The sequence below is a fragment of the Cupressus sempervirens genome, chromosome 10 (genome assembly GCF_028749045.1).
Source record: "Cupressus sempervirens isolate cs-2001-9-10 chromosome 10, ASM2874904v1, whole genome shotgun sequence".
Taxonomy (NCBI): Eukaryota; Viridiplantae; Streptophyta; class Pinopsida; order Cupressales; family Cupressaceae; genus Cupressus; species Cupressus sempervirens.
In genome coordinates this window covers 865,129,196-865,152,680 of record NC_143127.1, presented here as the reverse complement: position 1 = coordinate 865,152,680, position 23,485 = coordinate 865,129,196, and the positions used below count along the sequence as shown (strand labels likewise).

General features: G+C 35.1%; 1 protein-coding gene across 4 annotated transcripts in view; it reads right to left on the bottom strand.

Moving 5' to 3' along the window:
* Nucleotides 1-8,390: 8,390 nt before the first annotated feature.
* Nucleotides 8,391-23,485, bottom strand: part of LOC149536757 (Ubiquitin system component Cue protein) — a 122,542-nt gene continuing 107,447 nt past the window's right edge. The window contains exons 6-10 of one of the 4 annotated variants that reach the window (XR_016356784.1): nucleotides 11,642-11,707; nucleotides 11,459-11,556; nucleotides 10,884-11,311; nucleotides 8,917-10,364; nucleotides 8,391-8,814 (exon numbers count right to left, since the gene is read on the bottom strand). Coding sequence is in view for 2 of the 4 variants with exons in the window: in XM_089803692.1 (XP_089659818.1) it covers nucleotides 9,061-10,364; nucleotides 10,884-11,311; nucleotides 11,459-11,556; nucleotides 11,642-11,707 (1,896 nt within the window). In the remaining 2 variants the exon portion in view is untranslated. Of the gene's footprint in view, nucleotides 10,365-10,883; nucleotides 11,312-11,458; nucleotides 11,557-11,641; nucleotides 11,708-23,485 lie in introns of all 4 variants that reach the window. The other 3 variants (XR_016356785.1, XM_089803693.1, XM_089803692.1) reach the window with 3 other exon arrangements.

Sequence of the window (23,485 nt, the reverse complement as noted above, 5' to 3'; positions counted from 1 at the left end):
GTTTAAGGATGTTAATTCAGGACGAAATTAGTTTTGTCAAAAGAGATGTTGAGGAAGCTTATCACTTTAACTTAAAGGCAGAAAAAAACTGAATAAAAGGCATGAAAATTGATAGAGAGGAAGAGATGGAAGATTCCTAAGAGATGCATCATTTACTGGAGGTGGTAGATCTTACCCTAACAAAGACAAGTTGAGATGGAAAGAAAAAAGTTTATTTAGAGAAGGTGGAAGAAGTTATCTTGAAGGTTAACCTTTGGAATGCACCCAAGGAAAGAAGATTGGACCTGATTCCTGGAGCAAGCTTACCTAACAAAGCAACTCACCAATGACAGCCACACAGAATGAGGAATTGAATTGGCAAGTGTGAGAACTATTGAGGAAAGGTTTGATTAGAGAAAATTTGATTTCATTTGCATTACCTACATTATTAGCAACTAAAATGAATGGAGATTGGAGAATGCATAGTGATTCCAAAGAAATTAACAAGACTATGGTGAAGTAAAGATTTTCTTTACTAAGGATGGATGACATAACATATTGTTTTAGTAGATTTGAGTACTTTAGCAAGATTTATTTGAAGAGTTCTTAGATCAAAATCAAAGAAGGTGATGAGTGGAAGACAACATTCAAGACAAACAAAGAATTTTATGAGCGGTTAGTTATGCCTTTTGGCCTAGCTAATGCACTTAGTACTTTCATAAGGATAATGAATGAGATAAAATAAATTCTTTGCTAACTTTGTGATAGGATGATATTATTTTTATAAGGTAAAAGATCATTTGACAACTAAGGCAAGTATTGTAGATATTAGAGGAGGAAAAGTTGTTAATCAATATTAAGAAATCTATTTTCATGAAGGAAGAGATAGTGTACGTTGGATTTGTGATTTCAACTATTGGTTTGAAGATGGATCCTAAAAAGGTTAAAGAAATATTTTATTGGCCTATGCCACCAAGTATTGGGGAAGTTAGATCATTTCATGGATTAGCTAATTTTTGCAAGAAGTTTATCAGGAATTTTAGTTTAGTTTAGCCCTAATTGAAATCTATGGGAAGATTTTAAAAAAGGAATTCAAATGGAGAAATGGAGTACAACAGAGTTTTGAGTTGTTGAGCAAAAAGTGACAGAGCAACCTATGTTAACATTTCCTGATTTCATCAAGGTATTTCAAGTGGATTCTGATACGAGTGAAAATACAAGTAAAGTTTTATTAAGTCAAGAAAGAAAACATGTTTCTTATTTCAATGAGAAGTTGACCAATGCCAAGAAAAGATATTTAGTTTATGATCAATAATTCTATGCTATAGTTCAAGCTCTGAAGAAACGAAGACATTACTTGTTGCATAAGGACTTTGTCTTGTATATTGATAAAAAAGAAATGCACTATTTGAGCAGTCAAGTCAAGTTGAACCAAACACATGAAATGGGTTGAATTCTTACAAAGTTGTACTTTTATGTTGAAATATAAGAGTGGACAGTAAAACAAGGTAGCTATTGCATTGAGTAGAAGGAATTTGTTGAAACATATTAAAGTGGAAGTACTTTGATTTGATGAATTGAAAATTTTATATAAAGTTGACCCTAATTTTGCATAACCATAGAAAGCTTTTAAGGAACTTGTTGCTGCTGACTAAAACGAACGGTTCGATTATTTCATATAGGATCACATTTTCAAATGAATTTAGTTGTGCATACCTAGAAATTCGATGAAGGAGAATATTATTAAGGAAAAGCATAGTGGCCTATCTAAACACTTTGGCATTGATAAAACAATGAGTTTGGTAAGTAATAAGTAGTATTGCCCTTAAATTTATAAGGATTTTCAAAAAAAAAAAAACATAAAGGTTGCAAAGTTTGTCAAGTAGCTAAAGGTAAAAGTCATAATGTGGGATTGTACACACATTTACATGTGCCTAGTAAACCTTAGGAGGGCATTAGTATGGATTTTGTTTTTGAATTGCCTAAGACACGGAGATAATAATTCTATATTTGTAGTGGTAGATAAATTTTCTAAGGCAACACATTTTGTTTCTTGAAAGAAGACTTCAGAGGTAGTGCATGTAGCTGAATTATTTTTCACATAGATGGTGATATTATATGGATTACCAAGGAGTATTTTCAAACATAGACATTAGGTTTGTTGGTTATTTCTAGACGATGCTTTGGAAGAAAATGAAAAGTGATTTGAAGTTTAGTTCTACTATTCATCCACAAACTAATAAACAAAGGTTGTAAACATGGGTTTAGGGAATTTGTTATGGTGTTTGGTTAGAGCTAAGCCTAGTAATTGGGATTTGGTTTCAGCACAACAGAGTTTGCATATAACAAATTGGTGAATAGAAGTACAAGGAGGACACCTTTTGAGATTATTATGGGTATGAATCCTAAGGGAGTCACGAAATCAACGGATCTTAGTCATGAGGAGAAGAGGAATGTTGAAGCAAAGGAATTTGTAGATATTATGAAGTCATTACATGAGAAGGATAAAGATTATTGGAACATATGAATCAAATTTATAAGAAGGCAAATGGGAGAAGAGGATAAGGATTATCAAGTTGGAGATCAAGTTATGGTTCAGTTGAAGAAAGGACAATTTCATGTTGGAACTCATAGCAAGTTGAGGATGAGGAAGTTTGGACCATGTAGGATCTTGAGGAAATTTGACTCAAGAAATGCTTATGAAGTTGAATTACCTTAGGATGTGGATGAGGATATGAACATATCACTCATATTTAACGTTGCAGATTTATACAAGTATCATGAACATGATTTGAGTTCAGAGGATGTATTAGATGTGGAGCATCAATGGAAGAAATATCAAGGATGTTGGACAATAGAGTGAGGAGAAGTACTAGAGGTAAGGAATATATGGAATATTTAGTAAATTGGAATTATAGGCCAGTTGAGAACTCTTCATGAATTTCTCGAGTTGAGTTGGATTGTTCTGATACTTGTCAACCATCAAAGTGAGAGACTCACTTTTCTTTGACACCATGTTTGATGCACAAGCAAATTGGGTTCTTGTCAATCTTGCATCAGCCAAAAACATTGTAGTTTAGTTTGTTCAAATTTTTCCAATTTGTACAGTCAATAAAATGACTCATCAATTATTTGAGTTACATCTTGCGTAGCTAGGGATTTATTTAGGACCTAGTTGTAGATCATTTTCTTGGATCACAACTCATTTGGTAAGCTCTTTCTCAAGTTACATTGAGTTCTTGTAAGGTTATTGTGGTCTTGCTAGTTTCTCAACTTTTTTGTAAATTTCAATATTGCAATGAAAAGTCTCAATTGCGATGACCAAGAGAGTACATTTCTATGTTTGGGACTCGTGTGAGGACCTAACTCTCAAATCTCTAACTCTCACATGTTCTTTGTAATGAGTTCTACGTTATTTGCAACTTGAACTAATTGTTGTAATATGTTTCCTATTCTTGGGAAATGTGATCCATTGCCTAGTCGGCTTGTATGCCGTGTGGCTCATATATTGCAATGTAGTAGATCCATAAAAGGCATTATTATTATGATGATGATTGTGATGATTATGGTTCCTAGTCTTTGACTAAAGATCTCCTAATTAATCAAGTACGTTTTTCTTGGCATATATGAAGGCATGTTGCCAACTCAACATACTTGAAATTGTTGTTGAATAAAGTCTAATTTGTTTTCTCATCTTCCTTGTTGTTTATGTTGTGTTTACTCTTGTTGCACACTTGGATAGATCTCTTTGAGGTCCCTCCATTTGTGGCTGCATCAAACACATTCCTTGGCATATATGAAGGCATGTTGCCAACTCAACATACTTGAAATTGTTGTTGAATAAAGTCTAATTTGTTTTCTCATCTTCCTTGTTGTTTATGTTGTGTTTACTCTTGTTGCACACTTGGATAGATCTCTTTGAGGTCCCTCCATTTGTGGCTGCATCAAACACATTCAAGAGAGACTACAAAAGAAAAACTTTAGAACAGACTCTGCTTGCGGCAACAACCACAACAAATAACTCAAACCAACACGGTGGCACACCAGAATTCCCACAAAGTTGCTTCATAACCCCTCTAGAACAAACCTTATCCCAAGAAAAGTTACATTCTTCACAACAATGGCAGGGAAAAGAAGAATCAAGCCCCAAAGCACATAGACTCAACACACAATTGTCAAAAGCCAGATCCCGAATACAAACAAGTGACAAAGCCCAGAGAAAAGCATCCTGCAAGATGCACCATACCATAACCTTTCCACAAGCCCTTGATCCAAAGATATAAACTCATCAACAAAGAAGAGGGAGAACTAAAGCCAAAGCAACCATGAACTCCCACCAAGAACAACCACCCTCAATGGTACCAAACACGTCCAAGAAGAGGGAACCAAAAAACCCCAGATCTTGAATACAATACACCCCTCCCTATTGCAACCACCAAGCCCCAAGACTGGGCAGAAGGAGCATGGGAGGCACAAGGAAAACATATTTTGTGTACTATTTCTACACACCATCATTACCACCAAACACTCTTGTGACCTCCAAGACATCATCTGCCTTGTCATTTGCTTCTTCCACTTTGAATTTAGTCTTAGAGACTCCCTTGTGACATACACACACCCTATGATTTAAAAGCTCACCGCTCCCACTCTCACTCCTTGTTTGCACAATTTTTATGATTTTGACATAGGATAATCATATATCATATGGTAAATAGAGCATTGTGTTGTTAAACAACAAAAGGTTATTGCCCAAATCATATACAATATACTAAGAGAAACAAAATTAAACTATGCCCAAGTCCTTGAAATTAAAAATTGATTCAAACAACCAAAATTAATGTCCAAATGACACATATACCTTCCTAAGAAGAATGGCAATGGATGCATCTATGCAAATTTTACCACCTCTCAAACTACAGCTAGAACTGGGAAAGAAATTCAATTGAAACAACAGAAGGCTAATGACCCAAATCACATTTTTCTTTCATTCTACTAGGTGTATCCCTATAACCTAGCCCAACGCTCAACCTACCTCATGGTGGTCTTATTAATTGACAAGTTGGGGTTTAGGACAGGGAAGCTAGGGCAAGACTATTACCCTAGCAATGCACAAATACCCAGCAAACCGCGTGCATTGAGTAGGCCAAAGCCCCAAAGTCAAACTCCACTACCTGTGCGAGCTCAAATCACAAATGGCATATCATTCTAATCATCTAGGGAAATGGACAACATTATTTCTCATAAAATAGAAAATCATATCAGAAAACAGAAGATAATTACTGAAAACTGCAAATGTTATGCCACCAAATGTATCACAATATTCACATCTCTCTACTTAACTCTCAAACCCACAACTAGAAATATAGACAAGATTCTAAATATATATTTCTTTGATAGATAAGAAATTTTAAATATTTATTCTTCTTATAATAAATCAATTCAAGCAACAAAAAATTAGTACCCAACAAATATTGTGATGCATTTGAGAGACGAATGGGAAAAGAAGAAGAAAATTCTTAAATAGAAAATAATTTAAATAGCAATAGATTGCTACCAAATCACAAATGTTGTGCTAACATATTGTAATGCATCTGTAAATTTGGTCACAAATTCGTAAAGAAATAATGAATGAAAGGTTTTAATGAAGTCCACAAGACCACGGGTCTAAGGGACCAAAAGGTCAATTAAGCAGCCTATTGTGGTTTCTCTAGGTTGTTCCTTTGGTTGTAGATTTGTATTAGGATGCTAGTTGTCTTGTGTACTTTTTACCTCTTCAAAAAGTTCCTTCATGTTGCTCCCCTATAGGTTATCCTTGTGCTCGTGAATATCTTCATTTGCAACACACTCTAAAGTGTCATTCTTTTTCTACCACCCCTTTGCTGTAAAAAGTACAAATCCTCTTTTCCCACCATTCTTTAGGGACCTTCCATCTACCACTTTCACATTGTAAATGATGAGAGTTGGTTAAGATTTTGGGTTTTCCTTTCATCATAAATATTTTTTCTCTCCATGTTCCCATGTCTAATTAAATTCTTTAACGTAATGGGTATTTTTCATACCTATCAAATTTGTTCAAATGGTAGTTCTAAATTTCTCTAACACGCATTTATTTATTTCTATATTGGTATTTGGACACTCTTGAGGGTTAATGTCCATATGTTCAATCACTTGCTATTTTGTTTCTTTCACGTTATTTCTCCTATGTTCTAACTCCTCAACCACCAATTTAGGCCAGCAATGCTTATCCATATTTCCCACTTTTTTTAGATAGCTTAGCAATCAAATAATTGCTACAACCTCAATTGGGAACATGCCCCACTGCGCCAAAACAATCTCATAAGGAATCATTGACTTGACCTTGGGGTTAGTAGTAATTAGATGTTTGTGGATTCTCTTACTTGTCGTCATTTATGATTTGATAAGTTGCTCTCCAAACCTCACACCCATTAAGAATAACTTGAACCACCAAAAGACCAAAAAGGGTCTTCCTAGTTTTCCAATCCCATAATTTCGCTTTTCTACATCTCTATTCTGAAGAAGTTGAGAGGCCTTTCATCCCCCTTGAATTCTTTTTTATCTGCATAAAGGACATCAATGCACATATATTTGAACTCCTCCACTATTTCTAATGGCTGCCCTCAAATATGAATGTTGTTTTTTCTTTTTCGATGAAAAGATCATGACTTCAATCTTAGCAATATTGACTTCCATCCCTACCTCTGAGCAAAAAGACGATTTTTTTAAATGCTCTCACAAATTTTGCAATAAGGATAAGGTCATCAACAAAAAGAAGTAATTTTATCATGTAACATGCCAATTGCACGCCTTCTCTAGTTAGCCACTCTTCCAACTTATCAATGTAGAGGCCGAAAAGAGTAGGTGACAAAGGGCACCCCTGTTTGACCCCAATATCATTACCAAAACATTTAAACATGCCCTCTTTAGTTCTGATTTTTGCTTAAACCCGTTCATACTACTTATAAACAGCAGCCCTATACTCTTTTGGTACTTCCAATTCTTCCATTTTGTGCCAAAGTTTATCCCTAGATACATTGTCAAAAGCCTTCCTATAATCCACAAAGCAACAAAAAGCCTCCTCCCTTTTTTTTTCCCACAATCTCAATGAGAAGATACCTTAGAGTGATGCAATGGTCAATGGTGGAGTGTTTTAGTGTGAAACCAGCCAAACCCTTTGCTCTTTCCTCCTCTTTTTCTGCCCAACCGTTGATTCTACGCTCTAACATAATCCCAAAGAGTTTGCCTAAAAGGAGGTTCACCATAATTGGAGGGGTTGTTAATGCCCCCACCCTTGTGTAGAGGAATAACCACACTAGTGGTCCAATCAATAGGAAAGCAGCCCTGGGTGACTCAATTAAAAATATTCCTGATGTATGGGGCCAAGATATCTACCCCCCACTTCAAAAATTTTGTTTCTAGCCCATCAATACCCTGAGCTTTGCCACTGGCAAGCCTCCCTACACCCACCTTAATGTCCTCAATAGAAAATAACTGTCGTAGTGTTTAATATAGCAGGTGGAGCCTCTTCATTTGGTCTTTCATATAAGAGCTTTGCATAGTCCAACCATTATCTGTAATATTGTTTTCTACTTGTTTTCTAACCTGCTGCAACTCTCTCCAAAATCCCCTAGGATTGTGTTTCTCATAAAGAAGGGTGCCTGCCATTAATGTAACCCTACCATCTTTGCCCCGTGTTATTTCTTGCCTGCATAAAAGGCAAGAATGAAACAAAGTTACTTATCTATCGTTAATGCCTAACATAAGCTTTCAGAAGAATATTAGGTACTTCAAAAAATATTATTGGAGAAATACATAGTATCATACTGCACCCTACAAGTGACACATTTGGAAACAAAAGCTGCCGAAGTTGTAAATTCAAGCTCATGAATTGCCCAAACAAATTCAAAATGTCATAGCACGTTCTAACAAATAACAAAGTAAAGTGATGTTCAGAGATAGTCAAACAGAGTTACATTGAATCAAATTTGAACGAGCATTATACAAAGGAAGAGCATGAGATGTACCACTACTACTCAACGCGTAAAGAATTCACGGAAATAATTTGGGACTCAATATGTTTGAAAGGAGATCTGTTGTTGTTGCTACTAAAATATTGTTATTGACTTGCTCACAATTTTAATTTGTCTCGATTCTCAATCAATTATCAGTGCTACAACCTTATTTGTTGCCATGCAACAATGAATTGTACTTTGTGTTTAGCTACTTCTTGTTACAGAGCTTGAAACTTTGCAAGATATTTTGATTTCCTGTTAAACTCATTCATTCAACAAAAATATTTGCTTGTAAAGTCAATTGCCGATTAGAAAACTAATCAAACATAATCAATTAAACAATACTGCATCTGCTCATTGCAGATACACCAAAACATAAACTGCATAAAGATTTACACTCAACTTTTCTATTTAGCTTTTATCTTCTCCATCAAAGATACAAATAATGACTTCAAAATTGGAACAATCAAGCAGCTAAGCTTGTTGACCCATGAATTACTCATTGACACATGGATTACATATTATTACTAACCCAGCAGATAGGCTATTAGAGCACTCAACCAGCATATTTTCCTGATAGCTACATTAATGGATAATATTTTCCAGTTGCTTAATTTACATGTTAAACTTCTGCACTTAACAAAAAGATGTCCGCTCTCCTGGCAAACTGTGAGCTTATTTTGTACAAAACTGATTATAGTGTTCTACAGATAACCTGGAATCAATTAGGCAGGCAAGGATCAGAAAGCTGATGCTTTTCTATTATTCTGTTTAACTCTTGATAATTGTGCTGCTCCTTGAGGTACTGATGCAATGTATAAAAGTTATAGATAACCCATCTGACCATATGGACAAGCAATGAAGATCAAGGAAGTCAAAACAAATGTAAGGCTTACACTGGACTAACCTGCTGTCAGTGGGAAGAGTATGAACTGTGTAACCTGTCCCTCACACTGTTGGACTGTAGTTTGGATTGTAATTTTTTATGCAATATTGTGATCCACACCACCCAGAGTTAATCACACTATTAAATACCACACATTATCAGATGCTAGTATCCCCCAAGACCAGAAAAGTGTTTTTTCAGTGCTCGATCTTTTCTATGATGATTGTCATTGTTCTTTCTACTATATGCAACCTTGTCACCTTGAACCCCACCCCTTCCATAACCACCCCTTCCCCTTTGGCCACTTCCTGGAGCTGCTCTGTTGCCAGTTATATTATGGTCATTTTCAGTTGCAGCTGAAGATTCTGTTTGTTTCAAAGGTACATTCCCCCCAGGTCCCAAGCCATGAATTCTTTCCTCCTCTACATTTCTTAGGGTTTCTGCCTCTTCTGCACTAGATACAGCAACTGCTCCTGCCACTTTGTAGCTATAATTTTTTCCATCTTTCATGTAGAATTGTGGTTTCTGCTGTGGTTTATATTTTCCTTTACTGTAAGAACCATGACTCGTTTTTGGAACAGAATGTCCAGAATCTTGTACATCAGAATGAGATCCCTCAGAAACAGGCAATTTTTTATAAGTATTATCTGAGTTCTCTCTCTTTGTACTGTCATCCATTGTATCCTTAGGCTTTCTTGATGACCCAGCTTCGTCTATAATAGAATCCATTTTCCATTTTTGAGCTCGCTGTGAAGAAAGCCTATAATCCAAGTTCTCTATTTCTTCAATTCCTGAATCTACAACTCCCGTGCCTAACTCATCAAAAGAGTCATCATATTCGTCCTCATATTGTGTTGCAAGTATAGCAGAGCGAAAGGAATCTTTTACATCCTTCTGATCAAGAACACTGGCAACATTTACATCATCATTTGAGCGGCGAACATATCGTCCAGTTGCTCTAAATTTTGCATCAGGTAATACTGAAGACTTCACTGTTTCCACCGAAGAAGAAGAAGCAGCAATAATATTTTTCAACTTTGAACCATCCAAGTTGGATTTCTCTTGAGACAAGTATGCAGATTCATCCAGCTTTTCTTTTCCTTTGTTACTTCTGTTTGAGGATTGTTTAGTAGTAGGTTTCACCTGAAGAGTGGTATCCAAAGATAACAAATCTGGATGAAGTGTCCCATCTAAAATGTGTTGAATGACTTCTTGAGGATTATCATTATAAACATCCAAACAAGCAGCTAAGAAACCACTGCCATATGTAGGAAAAATGTCCTTGATTTCACTGATTTTTGACTTGTAAATTGCAGTCTCTTCCATAGAGTTGAACTCATCCTTCAGTGTCAAGCTAGAAATGTCAGGAGCTCCCTTGTCTATCTTATAGTTTCTCAACTTTTGGGGCTCTGAGTTACCTGCTAACTGGGATATATAACCATATTGTGCTTCATCCAAGTGCATCCATCCTGGGACAAGAATCTAGACATTTTAGTTTATTGACTTAAATACTGTCAAGAATTCAAAAGCAAATCATGAACACTTTTCCCGCAATTTTACATAGGTGAATTACAAATTGTATATTTTCAAAAGTTCCATATTAATAAAAGATTTGTTGCCCGAGGCCAATAACACAATAACCATAAAAGATAAGTTACTATTTGAAATTGCATGGGTCTCTTGGATTGCTAACCTGAACTAAGAGTACCATAAGTTCTAATACACATGAAAAAATCTAACAGCATGTAACAACCAAGAAGAATAATAACTTTTCAAAGTACAGTATAAGCAGCTCGAACTACAAATTTTGAATAAGTAGAAAATCTCGACCGCAAATACACAATGAAGGTACATTTGTTTGCATGTTCATCAGTTTACAGATTGTATGTCTTGTGAGTCCAGTAAACTAAAAGTGTGAAAGAAAAGAAATCTCTAACATGTTATTGAAACCAATTGAACAATAGCAAAAGCAAATTGTGAGAACTCACCATTCTGACAAAGCTCATCAATCTTGTTCATAAGTTTATGTCTTCTATCAAGATTCCAGAGAAATGATCCACCAGTAGTAAGCCCATCGACACTACCAGATCTTGCAACCATTTCACCGATTATTTGTACTGCAATTTCACCCCTTAGTCCTGGATCCTCAACTTGTGCTGGAAATATCATTGAACTTGAATGATAAGAGTTTTTGTCATTAAATGTTTGAGTGAGATAACAAGTATAAAGTAGCTTCCAAGCAAACTTTACTATTCTTGCACACAACATCTTCAAACATGGTTGCAGACCCAGCTCTAAGTTGTTGGAAGAATCTTTAATGGTATTTTCTGATGTCAAATTCAGGCCTTTCTCTACTACTGGTAGCAGTGTGTCATGCATATAAGCAAGCCTCAGAAGCAATTCTTGGTTACCTTCCCTGAGACACGTAAATATTTTGAAAAAAATGATTATATATCATATAGATTGCTAGATCTAATCATAGTCACGTCACTATAAAGTATTACATAATATTATAACAATGATAAGTGCAGAGAAAAAGAATTAAAAATGTAAGTTATGCTACTTGGAAACTCCTGAAGAGATGAATAATGGTGCAGCAGGAGCATAGGCTTCCACAAAGGCATCCAGAGTAACAACTGCATCATTTATGAAGTCCAATACCTGCAATGAACGGACTTAAAAGTAATTCACAAAAACTCAAAAGTTGATTTAACTTTCACTTTCTAATGAATGGGATATAGCTTGCCTCCCAGAGATCTCCATGAAGTTGTCCAACTGATGAATTCTCATTTTCTCTAGAGGAAGGTAGGACCTACATATCATATAACAAAAGAACTCAGATCTCCTATAACACACAACTGACATCTTCCGAGATCTATCGTAACAGTCAAAACACAATAAACTTGGACACATATGCACAACACCGCCATTGCCACAAATATTAATAAAAAAAAGTCATAAAAACAGATTTAAAAACAATCAAAAGAAAAAAGAAATTCAACAAGTTCATAGCGCTACTGCTGACCATAAATGGATAATTAATAATTAATGACTTCAACAATATTTTGGAAACAATTAAGTAAGTTTTTGATAAATTAAATCATAAAAAAAATCACAACTATGTAGAGCTTTATCTTCATTATAAAGAATAGTCATCTGTTGATTGTAAATTTAAAAAAGCTTTTCTTGGTAGCATTCTAGCTATAAGATTTCACTATGGAGATAGCCACCTGTTGTTACCGTCAAAGTTTGAAAAAATGTAGTGTGGCCATGTTGAAATTTTACTTAGGCTCAAGAAAAGATTCCCCTGAGATCTGTTTAGAGAAGCCCACTTTGAGAGCTGACAATTTGAAACCTGTTGAGTGTTTTGAGGAATGCATATAGGGATATGTCCAACTCCAATCAATAAGCCCATGTATCCATTTGTAAGCCCTTACAGTCAATTTTGACAGGTATTTGATATACCTAGTCTGAGGTTTTACACAAATTCGCATTCTGCACTTTCCAAGAAAAATTCTAGTAGCATACTTTAGAGGTTTGTATCTCATTCCCTGTTGGCCATCACAACAAAAGGACCACTGCACTGTGTTGTAAACATGAAAGATAGCCCCCATTCCATTTTCAGACTTGTCAATCCATTTCTGTTTGCGAAGACAAAACCCAAATCCAATTTATTCAGATTTGTAGTTTATACAGTGCCACAATTATCAGAAGACCTACCTTGGAGGTTAATAATAATGAACCCAATGATCATCAGCTCAAGCTAGCTATAACTTCGTAATTCTAGTATACAAATGCGCTCATGTGCACACTTTCATATTCTCAAGAGTTCATTTGATGAGTTTTCTAGGTCCAATCCGGAAGCAATTTATTCAGCTTTCCCACATTGCATCTTCCAGATAGCCATTTTTACAAAGCTATATTCCATGATCTGTTGTACCCGTTTGAAACCAGTTGTTACTTCATACTGCCGTATCTTAATGTGCCATTGTGCAAAGTATCAGGCCCCTGGGAGTCCATCTGATATTTTTTCCAAATACAAATGAAATGCATTTTATTGTTTGCCGACTGATCATGTTGCAGATAAATGCAATGAGCAACTTTAGAGATTAAAATCTCTCACCTTGGTCGAGTGAAACCATTCTGCAGGGGGGTTCTAGGTATCAAATTATGTGTCTGCTGGTTGCCAAGGTTCCATGACAGGTTTTGGTCAGTTTTTAAAGGCAGTTGTGGAGGCATCTTCTCATTTTGGTCACTTTGCAGAATGATCGAGAAAACAGGTTTTTAGTGATCAAATGGTGTGCAAATTCGATCCAGAAGCATAATGAGGAAGTTCCAGATCAGTTTCAGGGGATTCAGTTGAATGAAAATAGGAAAATTTCAGCCGGGCCCACCTTGGGACCCGGCTTGCTTCACCAAGTTGCAAATTCCTCAAGATGGATATTATTATTATATTATTTAAGTCGTTGCTGTGATTTAAATTTTAAATAATGATATGAACTATGAGGGATACGAAAAGAATATTGCGATATGCATGTGGCTTTATGGCTATCCAGATTTAGGGGCAAAGAGAGGGGATGCAAAAATGTTTTATTCAAGTCAATAATGTTTTGCAACATTATTAAGTACATTAGCAATGTCAAAAGATGTGAATCCTAAACAGCAAGGCAAAATTAAAGACTTATATTTCAGGCCAGTTTGATGATTTAAAAATTCAATTTTACCCTTGTGTGGCAGGACCATCCCTCAATACATGTTAAAGGGAGGAAATCAAATAGAAATTTATTTAAATGTCCTTCAGAAGATTCCTACCCCACCTACCCGCTACAAACAAGTAAAAAGCTAAGTTACCAAATTCTCTCCAGCAACCCTCAAAGTCTGGTTCAATTCTGTACAAAGTCTGGTTCTTGTCAAATTCTCCCCAAATTCGCCTATAGAGCTACAGGGTCGCTGCAAATTCTGTCTAAGGAACCCAGGCAGAATTTGTAGCAAATTTTAAAGAATTTTCTGCCTAGCGGCTGAACCCAAGCTGAATTTTGTCTCAAAACAATATTTTCTACTTTTCGAGACTGATTTTGTTTTGTCTGTTTTGGTCTATTCGATCCTCCCAACCTTAAAAGTGACCATTAAAAAGGCTAAAAAAGATGGTTTATATGTCATTTAGGCATTTGTGAATGAAAATGAAAACTTTCTTATTGAGGAAGTCCAAATTGACAATAGGTGAAATCCCAATTGACAATTATAGAGGAATTTCTTTTTTTTTTTTTAAATGCTATCTTTGAATCTAGAGATTAAAATTTGAATCTCAACTTTTGACCTAACCTGATTAGACTTCCTCTAACCAATACAAATTAAAAATTCAGATAACTGCACTTATCTTTTGATAATTCCTTACATTCTCAAACTGTCCCCTTGATGTGCAAATATGTCCCATGCAAGTGACCAAGCAAGTATATCATGTTGTATGTATGGCTAAATGGTGCAATTAATATCCTATTGAATTGAAACACAGATAAGGTGGTGTATTTTGCTATGTTTTTTTACTATTAGCAGAGTGTTGTATGGACCTATTTGTTGTTGCGCGCGTGCGCGCACACGTACGTTTTTTTTTTTTTAAACATGTTTTTGTATGGACGAACCCAAAATGAATCCAAACCCAACCCCAATAAAAATTGGACGAATTTTGAACCCATATCTCGAACCCACATCTGTATCAAAATCCGAACCGGCAACTTAGGCAAAAAACAAAAAGAGAAGTGGGGAAAAGCGAGCTTCTTTCTTCATCTTCATGTGTACCGTACAGGTTCACAAGGTGAGCAAGATTGATGGGATTATTCTACCATGTGATTCCATTGGAGACAAGGTGAAAATGCAAAAGGCCGTGCAGGCTTTTACGAAAAGAGAAAGCGTTGCCCTTTATCACGCACTGATGTGGAATGTCTAAGTTGCTCGGCATGACGAAAATCAGTTTGTGGAAACGGTGGGATTTGGGGGTTTTTTATGGAATGTATATGCATGTAATGAATATGGAAAATGGCCATAAAAACTTGTTTACCATTTTGGGTAAAAAGTTTAACTCAGAATAAATAGTAACAGAACGTAATGTAATACAACACAATTATCAAAGAACTCGTCAAGCTTCTTTATTAATCTAAGAAAATGCTTACATTTATATATGTTCAGACTCACAATGCCAACACAGCCAAAGGAAAAGAGATATATGTATTGGCCAGTTAAAAAGTATGCTAAAACGATCCATACCATTGCTACATTCAGTCATGCCTCTGTTATACTGATCTGTACTGCTGCTACACTAGTGAAGCTTTAATGAATGTCAAATACATGTTTGAACAATTCGTTTGCCAATTATTGTTGATTTTGTTCAGCTAGTAGTTATGTTTATTGTTGGGAAATCAATACCCAAGGTGTGAGATGGTGATATACAATTTTATGATAAAGAAGGGCAGACTGTGGGGTTATCTTCTGACAATTGTATACAACAAGATCATTGTGCTTTAGAAAATAAAAATATGCTCCATAGCCGGCGTTGATAAGAAGCAGTCTTTTGTTTGAAGAGTGTAAGATTGTTGGGCACTTTCCGTTGTCAAGACATCATCAGCAGCTTCAACTGAGAGCGTTCTTGACTGTTGAGACTCCATTCTAGCATAGGAAGCTGCTGCTATCTCTTCAATTTGGGAACGGTGACACAATAAGCACTTCAGAACTGATATGTGTAAAGTTTCTGCAAATTCTTTGGACTGAATATGGACTGGAATCTACCTTATTTATCTCCTTATAATTTGTTGTGAATAACTTCAGATTATAGCATTTAATTGGATTAGAGATGTAATTCAGAATTCTGTCTTTTACTTCTGCAATTCGTATGAGGGCAGTAATGACTAAGGAGCAGACTTGTATTTGATATTGTGTGTCCTTAGACTTCATCCTTAACCTCTATAAGTATAGGAGTCAAGGGACATGTCCTTAGAAAGGACACGTCTCTTCCAAAAATCATTTGCCTAACCTCTAGAAGTCAGCGACTTTCTAAGGATAATTAAATATTAATTACAACCATAAACAATATTTTTAGATTAGCATTTAAACCAAACTCCTAAGGATAGACGCTGATCTTGCAAAGGTAATAATGCAAAGACTTAATCCCTTACTTATCATGCTATATCAGATCTGATCGATCTGTTATCAGATCAGTATGATTAATAAGTTACAGATTTAACACTCCCTCTTAACTTGATAATCATACTCAAAGATATCATATCTAGCAACATCAATAAAGATGAACAAGCAAGAATTGATACTCTATATCTATTTGAATCTCCTTAGCATGTGGTATCATAGAACACATGATACAATGTCATATTACTGAGCCTGTAGTATGGCAAATCACTGATACTAGTGATAATAGTATTGCAAAGAATACAATGTCCACGATAAATCTGAAGAGTATTTTAATTTCTTCATTTATCCAAGTTGTGACTCATAGATTCTGGTATTTCTATATCACAACATGGTCCTAAATTTAAGACCTGCCAGAATACAGAATAAACCTAGAGAATAATAGCATTCTTCCTTTATCCAAATTGTGACTCATTGAAATAGCAGTATCAACATCACAATATGATCTTGAACTCATCTAGATCATACAGTAGAACTCTACTATTTAGCACATTCTCTAAGAGATTGTCATCTCTCATAATGTCTTATATACAAGTGTTCATTATCTCAGAGATCGTCACCTCTTAAATAATGAATACAAATGGTGAAGCCCATAATAGTCAATAGCCTGACAAATAAAATTATTTTATTAATAATTTAAAGAATACAAATGGATTACAACTCAACCATACCAAGTCTTCTCCTAAAGTGGTCTATCTTCACTCTAGATAAAGGTTTGGTGAGTATATCTGTTGTCTGATCTACAGTGCAAATGTATTCTAATTTTACAAAATTCTTGTCTACGATATCTCTTACATAATGGTAAAGAATTTCAAAATGCTTAGACCTGTCATGAAAAACTAGATTCACCGAAAGCTTGATGGAACTCTGATTATCACAATGAATAATCGTAGGATTCATGGCTTGCCCAAATAATCCCACAAGTAACTTCCTTAGCCAAACTGCTTCTCGAGAGGCCATTGTTGCTGCAATGCATTCCGCTTCTGTAGAGCTTTGAGCTACTGAAGACTGCTTCCTGCATATCCAAGATATCATTATTGATCCTAAACTGAAACAACATCCTAAAGTACTTTTCCTGTCTTTAACACTTCCACCCCAATCTGAGTTAGTGAATCCATGTAAATCTAAGCCAGCCTTCTCGTATTTGAGTCCAAAATTAAGAGTGCCTTGTAAGTATCTCATAATGTGTTTAACTGCAAGTAGATCAATCTCCTTTGGCTCACACATAAACTGGCTTAAGGCATTAACAGCATAGCAAATATCAGGTCTTGTATTTACTAAGTACATAAGGGACCCAATCAACTATTTGTAGAGAGTAGAATCTATGGAAGGTGATTCTGTTGCTACTTCTTTAAGTTTATGTAGATTAGTCTCCATTGGAGGAGACATAGACTTGCAATTCCACATTCTAAATCTCAAAATGTCTATTGCATACTTCCCTTTATTAAGTATGATACTGATAAGTAGGAGATGATTTCCACAGCTAGTCAAATTGTGATGTGAATATCAGGATTTAACTGTGTGATTTTGAGTCAAACTCGATGACCCATGTTTCATAAGTAGTGATTCAACATGAATCCATCTCTCATGAGAATAAATGGAACACTTAGCACTCATTGGATCTAGGTGATGCTCACAGGGGTGAAGCACCGGGACTTCCCGGGAGGTCACCCATCCCAGTACTACTCCAGCCTGAGCGCGCTTAACTACAAAGTTTCCTCCATAGTTAAACCCAAAGCTTGCAACCCCATTATGATACTGTCAGAATTTTGTCGTACTTCCAATCCTAGGAAGTAAAGAAGGAGTCCCAAGTCTTTCATCTCGAATTCTCTAGTTAGATCTTTATTGCATTGATCTATAAGATGATCATCACCTGTTATTAGTAAATCATCAACATACAGTATCAAAATTACCACATCATCTTTATCTCTTTTATAATATAAATTTGGATTGGCTTCATTCTTGAAGAATCATAAGCTGGTGAAATACTTATCAATTCTTTCATACCAGACCCTTGGAATCTTCTTAAGCCCATAGAGAGCTTTCTTGAGCTTGCAAACAAAAACTTTAAAATCATGAGTTTCAAATCCTTCAGGCTGCTCCAAATATGCTTCTTCTGTAATCTTTCCATTTAGGAATGTTGTTTTTACATCCATCATATGTACTTTCCATCCCTTTGATGTTGCAATCGCTAAGACTACTCTTACAAAGGTATATCTTGTTAGAATCTCAAAAGATTAATTAACCAGAAAACTAGTGCAAAGAATAAATATCTACACTATGAATGCAAATGATAGAAAATCAAAATAGCAACACAAAGTTAGTCTCCAAAAGAGTAATGTAAACACTAGAAGCAAAATAGCATTAAGAGGATGCAAAAACAAGAGATACAAATACAAGCCAGATAGCATGCTTATATACGCTAGGAAGAGGGAGGAGGTGGCAACACCGACCAATGAGGAGCAACCATCTATCGGACTAAAGATAGCAAAGTATCTTCCCAAGATAGCTAATGGATGCTCACATGTAGGAAGGTGACACCTCACAACCATTCACCTAATAAGACATGCTTTTTTAACCTAAGCGAGATTATTAAAAGTGTAGGAAAAACCCAGCAATATAGGGAAAAATAAATAACCTACTAGGAAATAAAAAACTACACTAACATATCTGGCAACAGGAGCAAAGGCTTCTTCATAATCAACCCCTTCTTTCTAAGAAAATCCTCTGTCTACAAATCTACTTTATACTTCTCAATGCTACCATCAACAGCATGCTTTATTTTAAACATCCACTTGGAAGAGACAACAGATTTTCCTTTAAGTCTTGGAACAATTTCCCAAACATCATTCTTCGTAATAGATTGGTATTCTTCTGTCATAGCTTCGTTCCAAGATGTATGCTTAATAGCATCAGAAGGATTGGTTGGTTCTGTTTTGGATAAATCACTCATGTTTGTTGTATAACTAGAGATTCTTTTAGGTCTTTTGCTTTCTCTGACTGTTTCAGAAGGTGCAGCAAAGTCTTGAGCTGCCTTGACTATTCTAATGGCCCAAAGTGGTCTTTTCTTTGAATTTTGAGTTTCTTCAAGATTTAGATTTTGAATTTCATCTTCAATTTCTTCTAAGTTCTCCCTCTGGGACCTAAATTCACTATTTCTTTGAGAACTAGGTAAAGGACAAGGTTCTTTAGAACTTAGGGTTCTTTTGAATGCTAGATCTTCTTCAAAAATTACATCCCTAAATTCACTATTTCTTTGAGAATTAGGTAAAGGACAAGGTTCTTCAGAACTTAGGGTTCTTTTGAATGCTAGATCTTCTTTAAAAATTACATCCCTACTAAGTTAAATACTTTCCTGTCCAGGTATGAAAATCCTATATGCCTTAGATGTTTCACTATACCCTACAAAAATACCTTTCCTCCCAAAGGGTTCTAACTTGGTTCTCTTTTCTTTTGGAACATGGATATATACGAGGCACCCAAAAATCCTAGATGACTTATATTAGGTTTGACCTTAGTAAATACTTCTTCAAGAGTTTTATCTCTAAGGTAAGAGTGCAAGCTTCAGTTTTGAATATAGACGGCAATACAAGAGGCTTCTACCCAAAGATAAGATTCAAGATTTTGATCAAATATCATAGCTCTAGCAACTTCTATAATTGTTCTATTCTTTCTTTTTGCTACCCTGTTTTGTTCTGGATTGTAAGGAACGGTGTACTCCCTCTTAATTCCTGATTCTTTACAAAACTTTTTAAACAAATCTGAGGTATATTCCCCTCCATTATCAGTTCTAAGAGTTTTAATTTTACGTCCTGATAAGTTCTTAATGTTTTGAATTTTTTAAATCTCTTTACAATTTCTTTTGATTCTTTGCATTTTAAGAAGTAAATCCATGTTTCCTTAGACAAGTCATCTATGAACAAATATAGTACCAAAATCCTCCAAGAGAAGGAACAAACATAGGTCCACATAAATCTGAATGAATTAATTCTAAAACATTATTTGTTTTTCTAGTGCTATTATGAAATGGACTTCTGGTGTTCCCTTTGCATATGCTTGAGTGGTCTTTATTGAGTTTAGGTAAACCAATAACCATCTTCTCCATAATTGATAAAGTTTTGAAGTTTAGATGCCCTAATCTTCTGTGCCAAAGTTCATTTATGTCTACAGATTTATGAATTAAGGCATGAATAGGTCAACTAGATTTTGAATTCAATTCATACAAGTTCCTCTTCTCTAACCAATCAACTTTGCTTTCTTGATTGAGGAGTTCTTTGCCCAAGTTAATACTTTGTTGTCCACAAATGCAACATTATGCCCATCATCTTCAAGTGTCGTTATTGAAATTAGATTTCTTTTAATTCTGATACGTAGAGTACACCTTTGAGAAGTAGAGAGTTTCCATATTTTAGTTTTAAGGTACAATTTCCAATTCCTTCGACGGGATGTGTTGAATTATCACCAATGGTAACTTCACCATTGACCTTTTCTAAAAGAGAGTATAGTGCTTCTTTGTATCGTGTTATATGTCTAGAAGATCCACTATCAATTACCCATGCTTTATTTGAAATTTCATTTGATAGTGATGAGTACAATACGCAATTCCCAGGATCATAGGTATCTTCTTCCCTAATAACATTTGTACAATTTGCTTGTTTAGAATTCTCAAGACAATTAGATCTGCAGTGTCCAAACTTTTCACATTTGAAACACTTTATTTTGGATAGATCTTTATTGGGTTTGTCATTCTTTTGATTTCCTTTTTTCTTCTTGAAATGCTTCGTCTTGCCCTTATAGGAGTTTGTATTAAGAACATGAAGTTCTTCATCTTCTATTTTCAGTTTCCCTCCTTTCTTTAGTTTTTTTGGATTTTTCTTGAAGACAATCATTCTTAAGTCTGTTGAAATTAGGAAGATTATCTCTGGCACTTATTCCTTGTGCAAAAGTCTCCCATGAATTTGGTAATCCATCTATAGCCATTACTGTTAATTCTGTGTCACTAATAATGGTTCATATACTTGACAATTCATCTCTAATGTTGGCAACCCTTAGGAAGTAAGAATTCACTAATTCTCCTTTCTTTATCTGAATGTGATTTAGTTGCCTTTTCAGTGCGAAAACCCTAGTTGCATTGTTCACCTCATATGCATTTCGTAATGCATTTATCATATCAAATGCAATTTGATGTTTTGTAAGCATGGGTATGATATGATTTTTTAATCCATCTAATATGATTTGAATAGCTTTTCTATTTCCTTTACTCCAAATAGATATATGAGGTTCAACTGGAAGTTGTTTAGATGTTCTATCAACAAATTGTTTTACATCATTCTCTTTAAAAATCATCATGATTTTGAATTTCCAAGCATCAAATTGTTCTTTCCCATCAAACTTGTCCTTGGGTCTGATTGTGTATGCCTTTGAAGATAGGAAATAGTTATTAGATATATATAAAGTTTGATAACTGAATTTTGCAGAGCCTAAGTTCGACTACCAAAGCTCTGATACCATGTAAAGTTTCTGCAAATTCTTTGGACTGAATATGAACTGGAATCGACCTTCTTTATCTCCTTATAACTTGTTGTGAATAACTTCAGATTATAGCATTTAATTGGATTAGAGATGTAATTCAGAATTCTGTCTTTTACTTCTGCAATTTGTATGAGGGCAATAATGACTAAGGAGCAGACTTGTATTTGATCTTGTGTGTTCTTAGACTTTATCCTTACCCTCTATAAGTATAGGAGTCAAGGGACATGTCCTTAGAAAGCACATGTCTCTTCCAAAAATCATTTGCCTAACCTCTAGAAGTCAGCGACTCTCTAAGGATAATTAAATATTAATTACAAACATAAACAATGTTGTTAGATTAGTATTTAAACCAAACTCCTAAGGATAGACGCCGATCTTGCAAAGGTAATAATGCAAAGACTTAATCCCTTACTTATCATGCTATATCAGATCTGATCACTCTGTTATCAGATCAGTATGATTAATAAGTTACAGATTTAACAATATGATGGTAAGGTTCGAAGGAAACAATCCAAACTCATAAATATATATGAACACACAGCTCAAATATTACAAATGATGTCGACAAGAGCAAATATCTCTTCAAGCTGGAAAGGCAATATGGATGATTATAACAACCATTGATATTGAAATAAACAATTAAAAGCACCGCTGATGAAGAATATTGATGCAGTTTCTGGCCCAATGATGTTAACCAATGGGAAATAGAGTGGAATATTTGGATGACGTTTTATAAAAAAGAACATGTATTGATGGTTAGAGAAAGTTCGTTGAATGTATGGGCATGACTATCAACTTCAGGCTTCATTGGGAGTGAATTTTTCCGAACCAAAGAACTTACAGCAACCATAAAATCATTGAAATAAAGGTGTATTCATTGCAAACGCTTTTGGGTGTTTAGAGAATGAATCAGCCTGGACTCCACGTCAAAATACATACGAGTAATTGAACCAACAGAAAAGTCAAAGACAAACCAATAGCAATGAGCTTGTACACAGCAATGAGTATTATGTGACCAAAAATAGAAGGCATTGTATATTACATATGGACGGAGTATAACCACCAGATAGATTGAAAAGGGGAAATACAGTGATGAAGGTTATATGAGTGATTTGATGTCGAACATGACCCTGACAGAGGGCCAAACAATCTCAAAAAGCCCAATGCTACCCACTGGATGATATCGAGAGTTCTAAACAGTGACTCATTTGAAGACTCTTGGGATGATGCCATTTTGTTGGAGAAGATATATGTGATTCCCATTATTGCTCAAAAGATTGTGTATGAAAATTAATATTATGGTGAGATAGTAATATTGTTGGAATCTACAGGCCATACATTGCAGAAGTTGATATATGTGGAACAAATTTGTGATAAAGAAATGAAGCCACACAACATAAAGATGCCCTCCAAGTCGGGATGAGATAGTGACCTGTGATAGAGGCTCATGAGAAATGAAAAACCATTAAAAATGTATCGTCCAAGACTAACAAATACATAAAAGGACTTCAATCACCAAACGCATGTCGTCTCCAGCGGCTACATATATGATAATGGTGAAGGCTCAATGGTTATTGAAGTTAGCGATGATAAAAAAGTAGACTTTTGTATTTGTAATTCGGAAATATTAAGGCAGGGTCCAAAAGTCATTCAAAGGTATCAAGGATTGAAACAGCATGAATGATAAAACTTATCAAGTTCATACTTTTCTTTTTTAGCTTGAGTTGAGTTATTACCAAAGCTTTAGCCAAGGAATATTTAAGATATAATAATATCATCTTAAATGAAGAGGTGCGATTAACTTTAAAGGTTGTAATTTCTACTTATGATTTTTCATGTGAAAAGTCACATTTTTTGTATAACA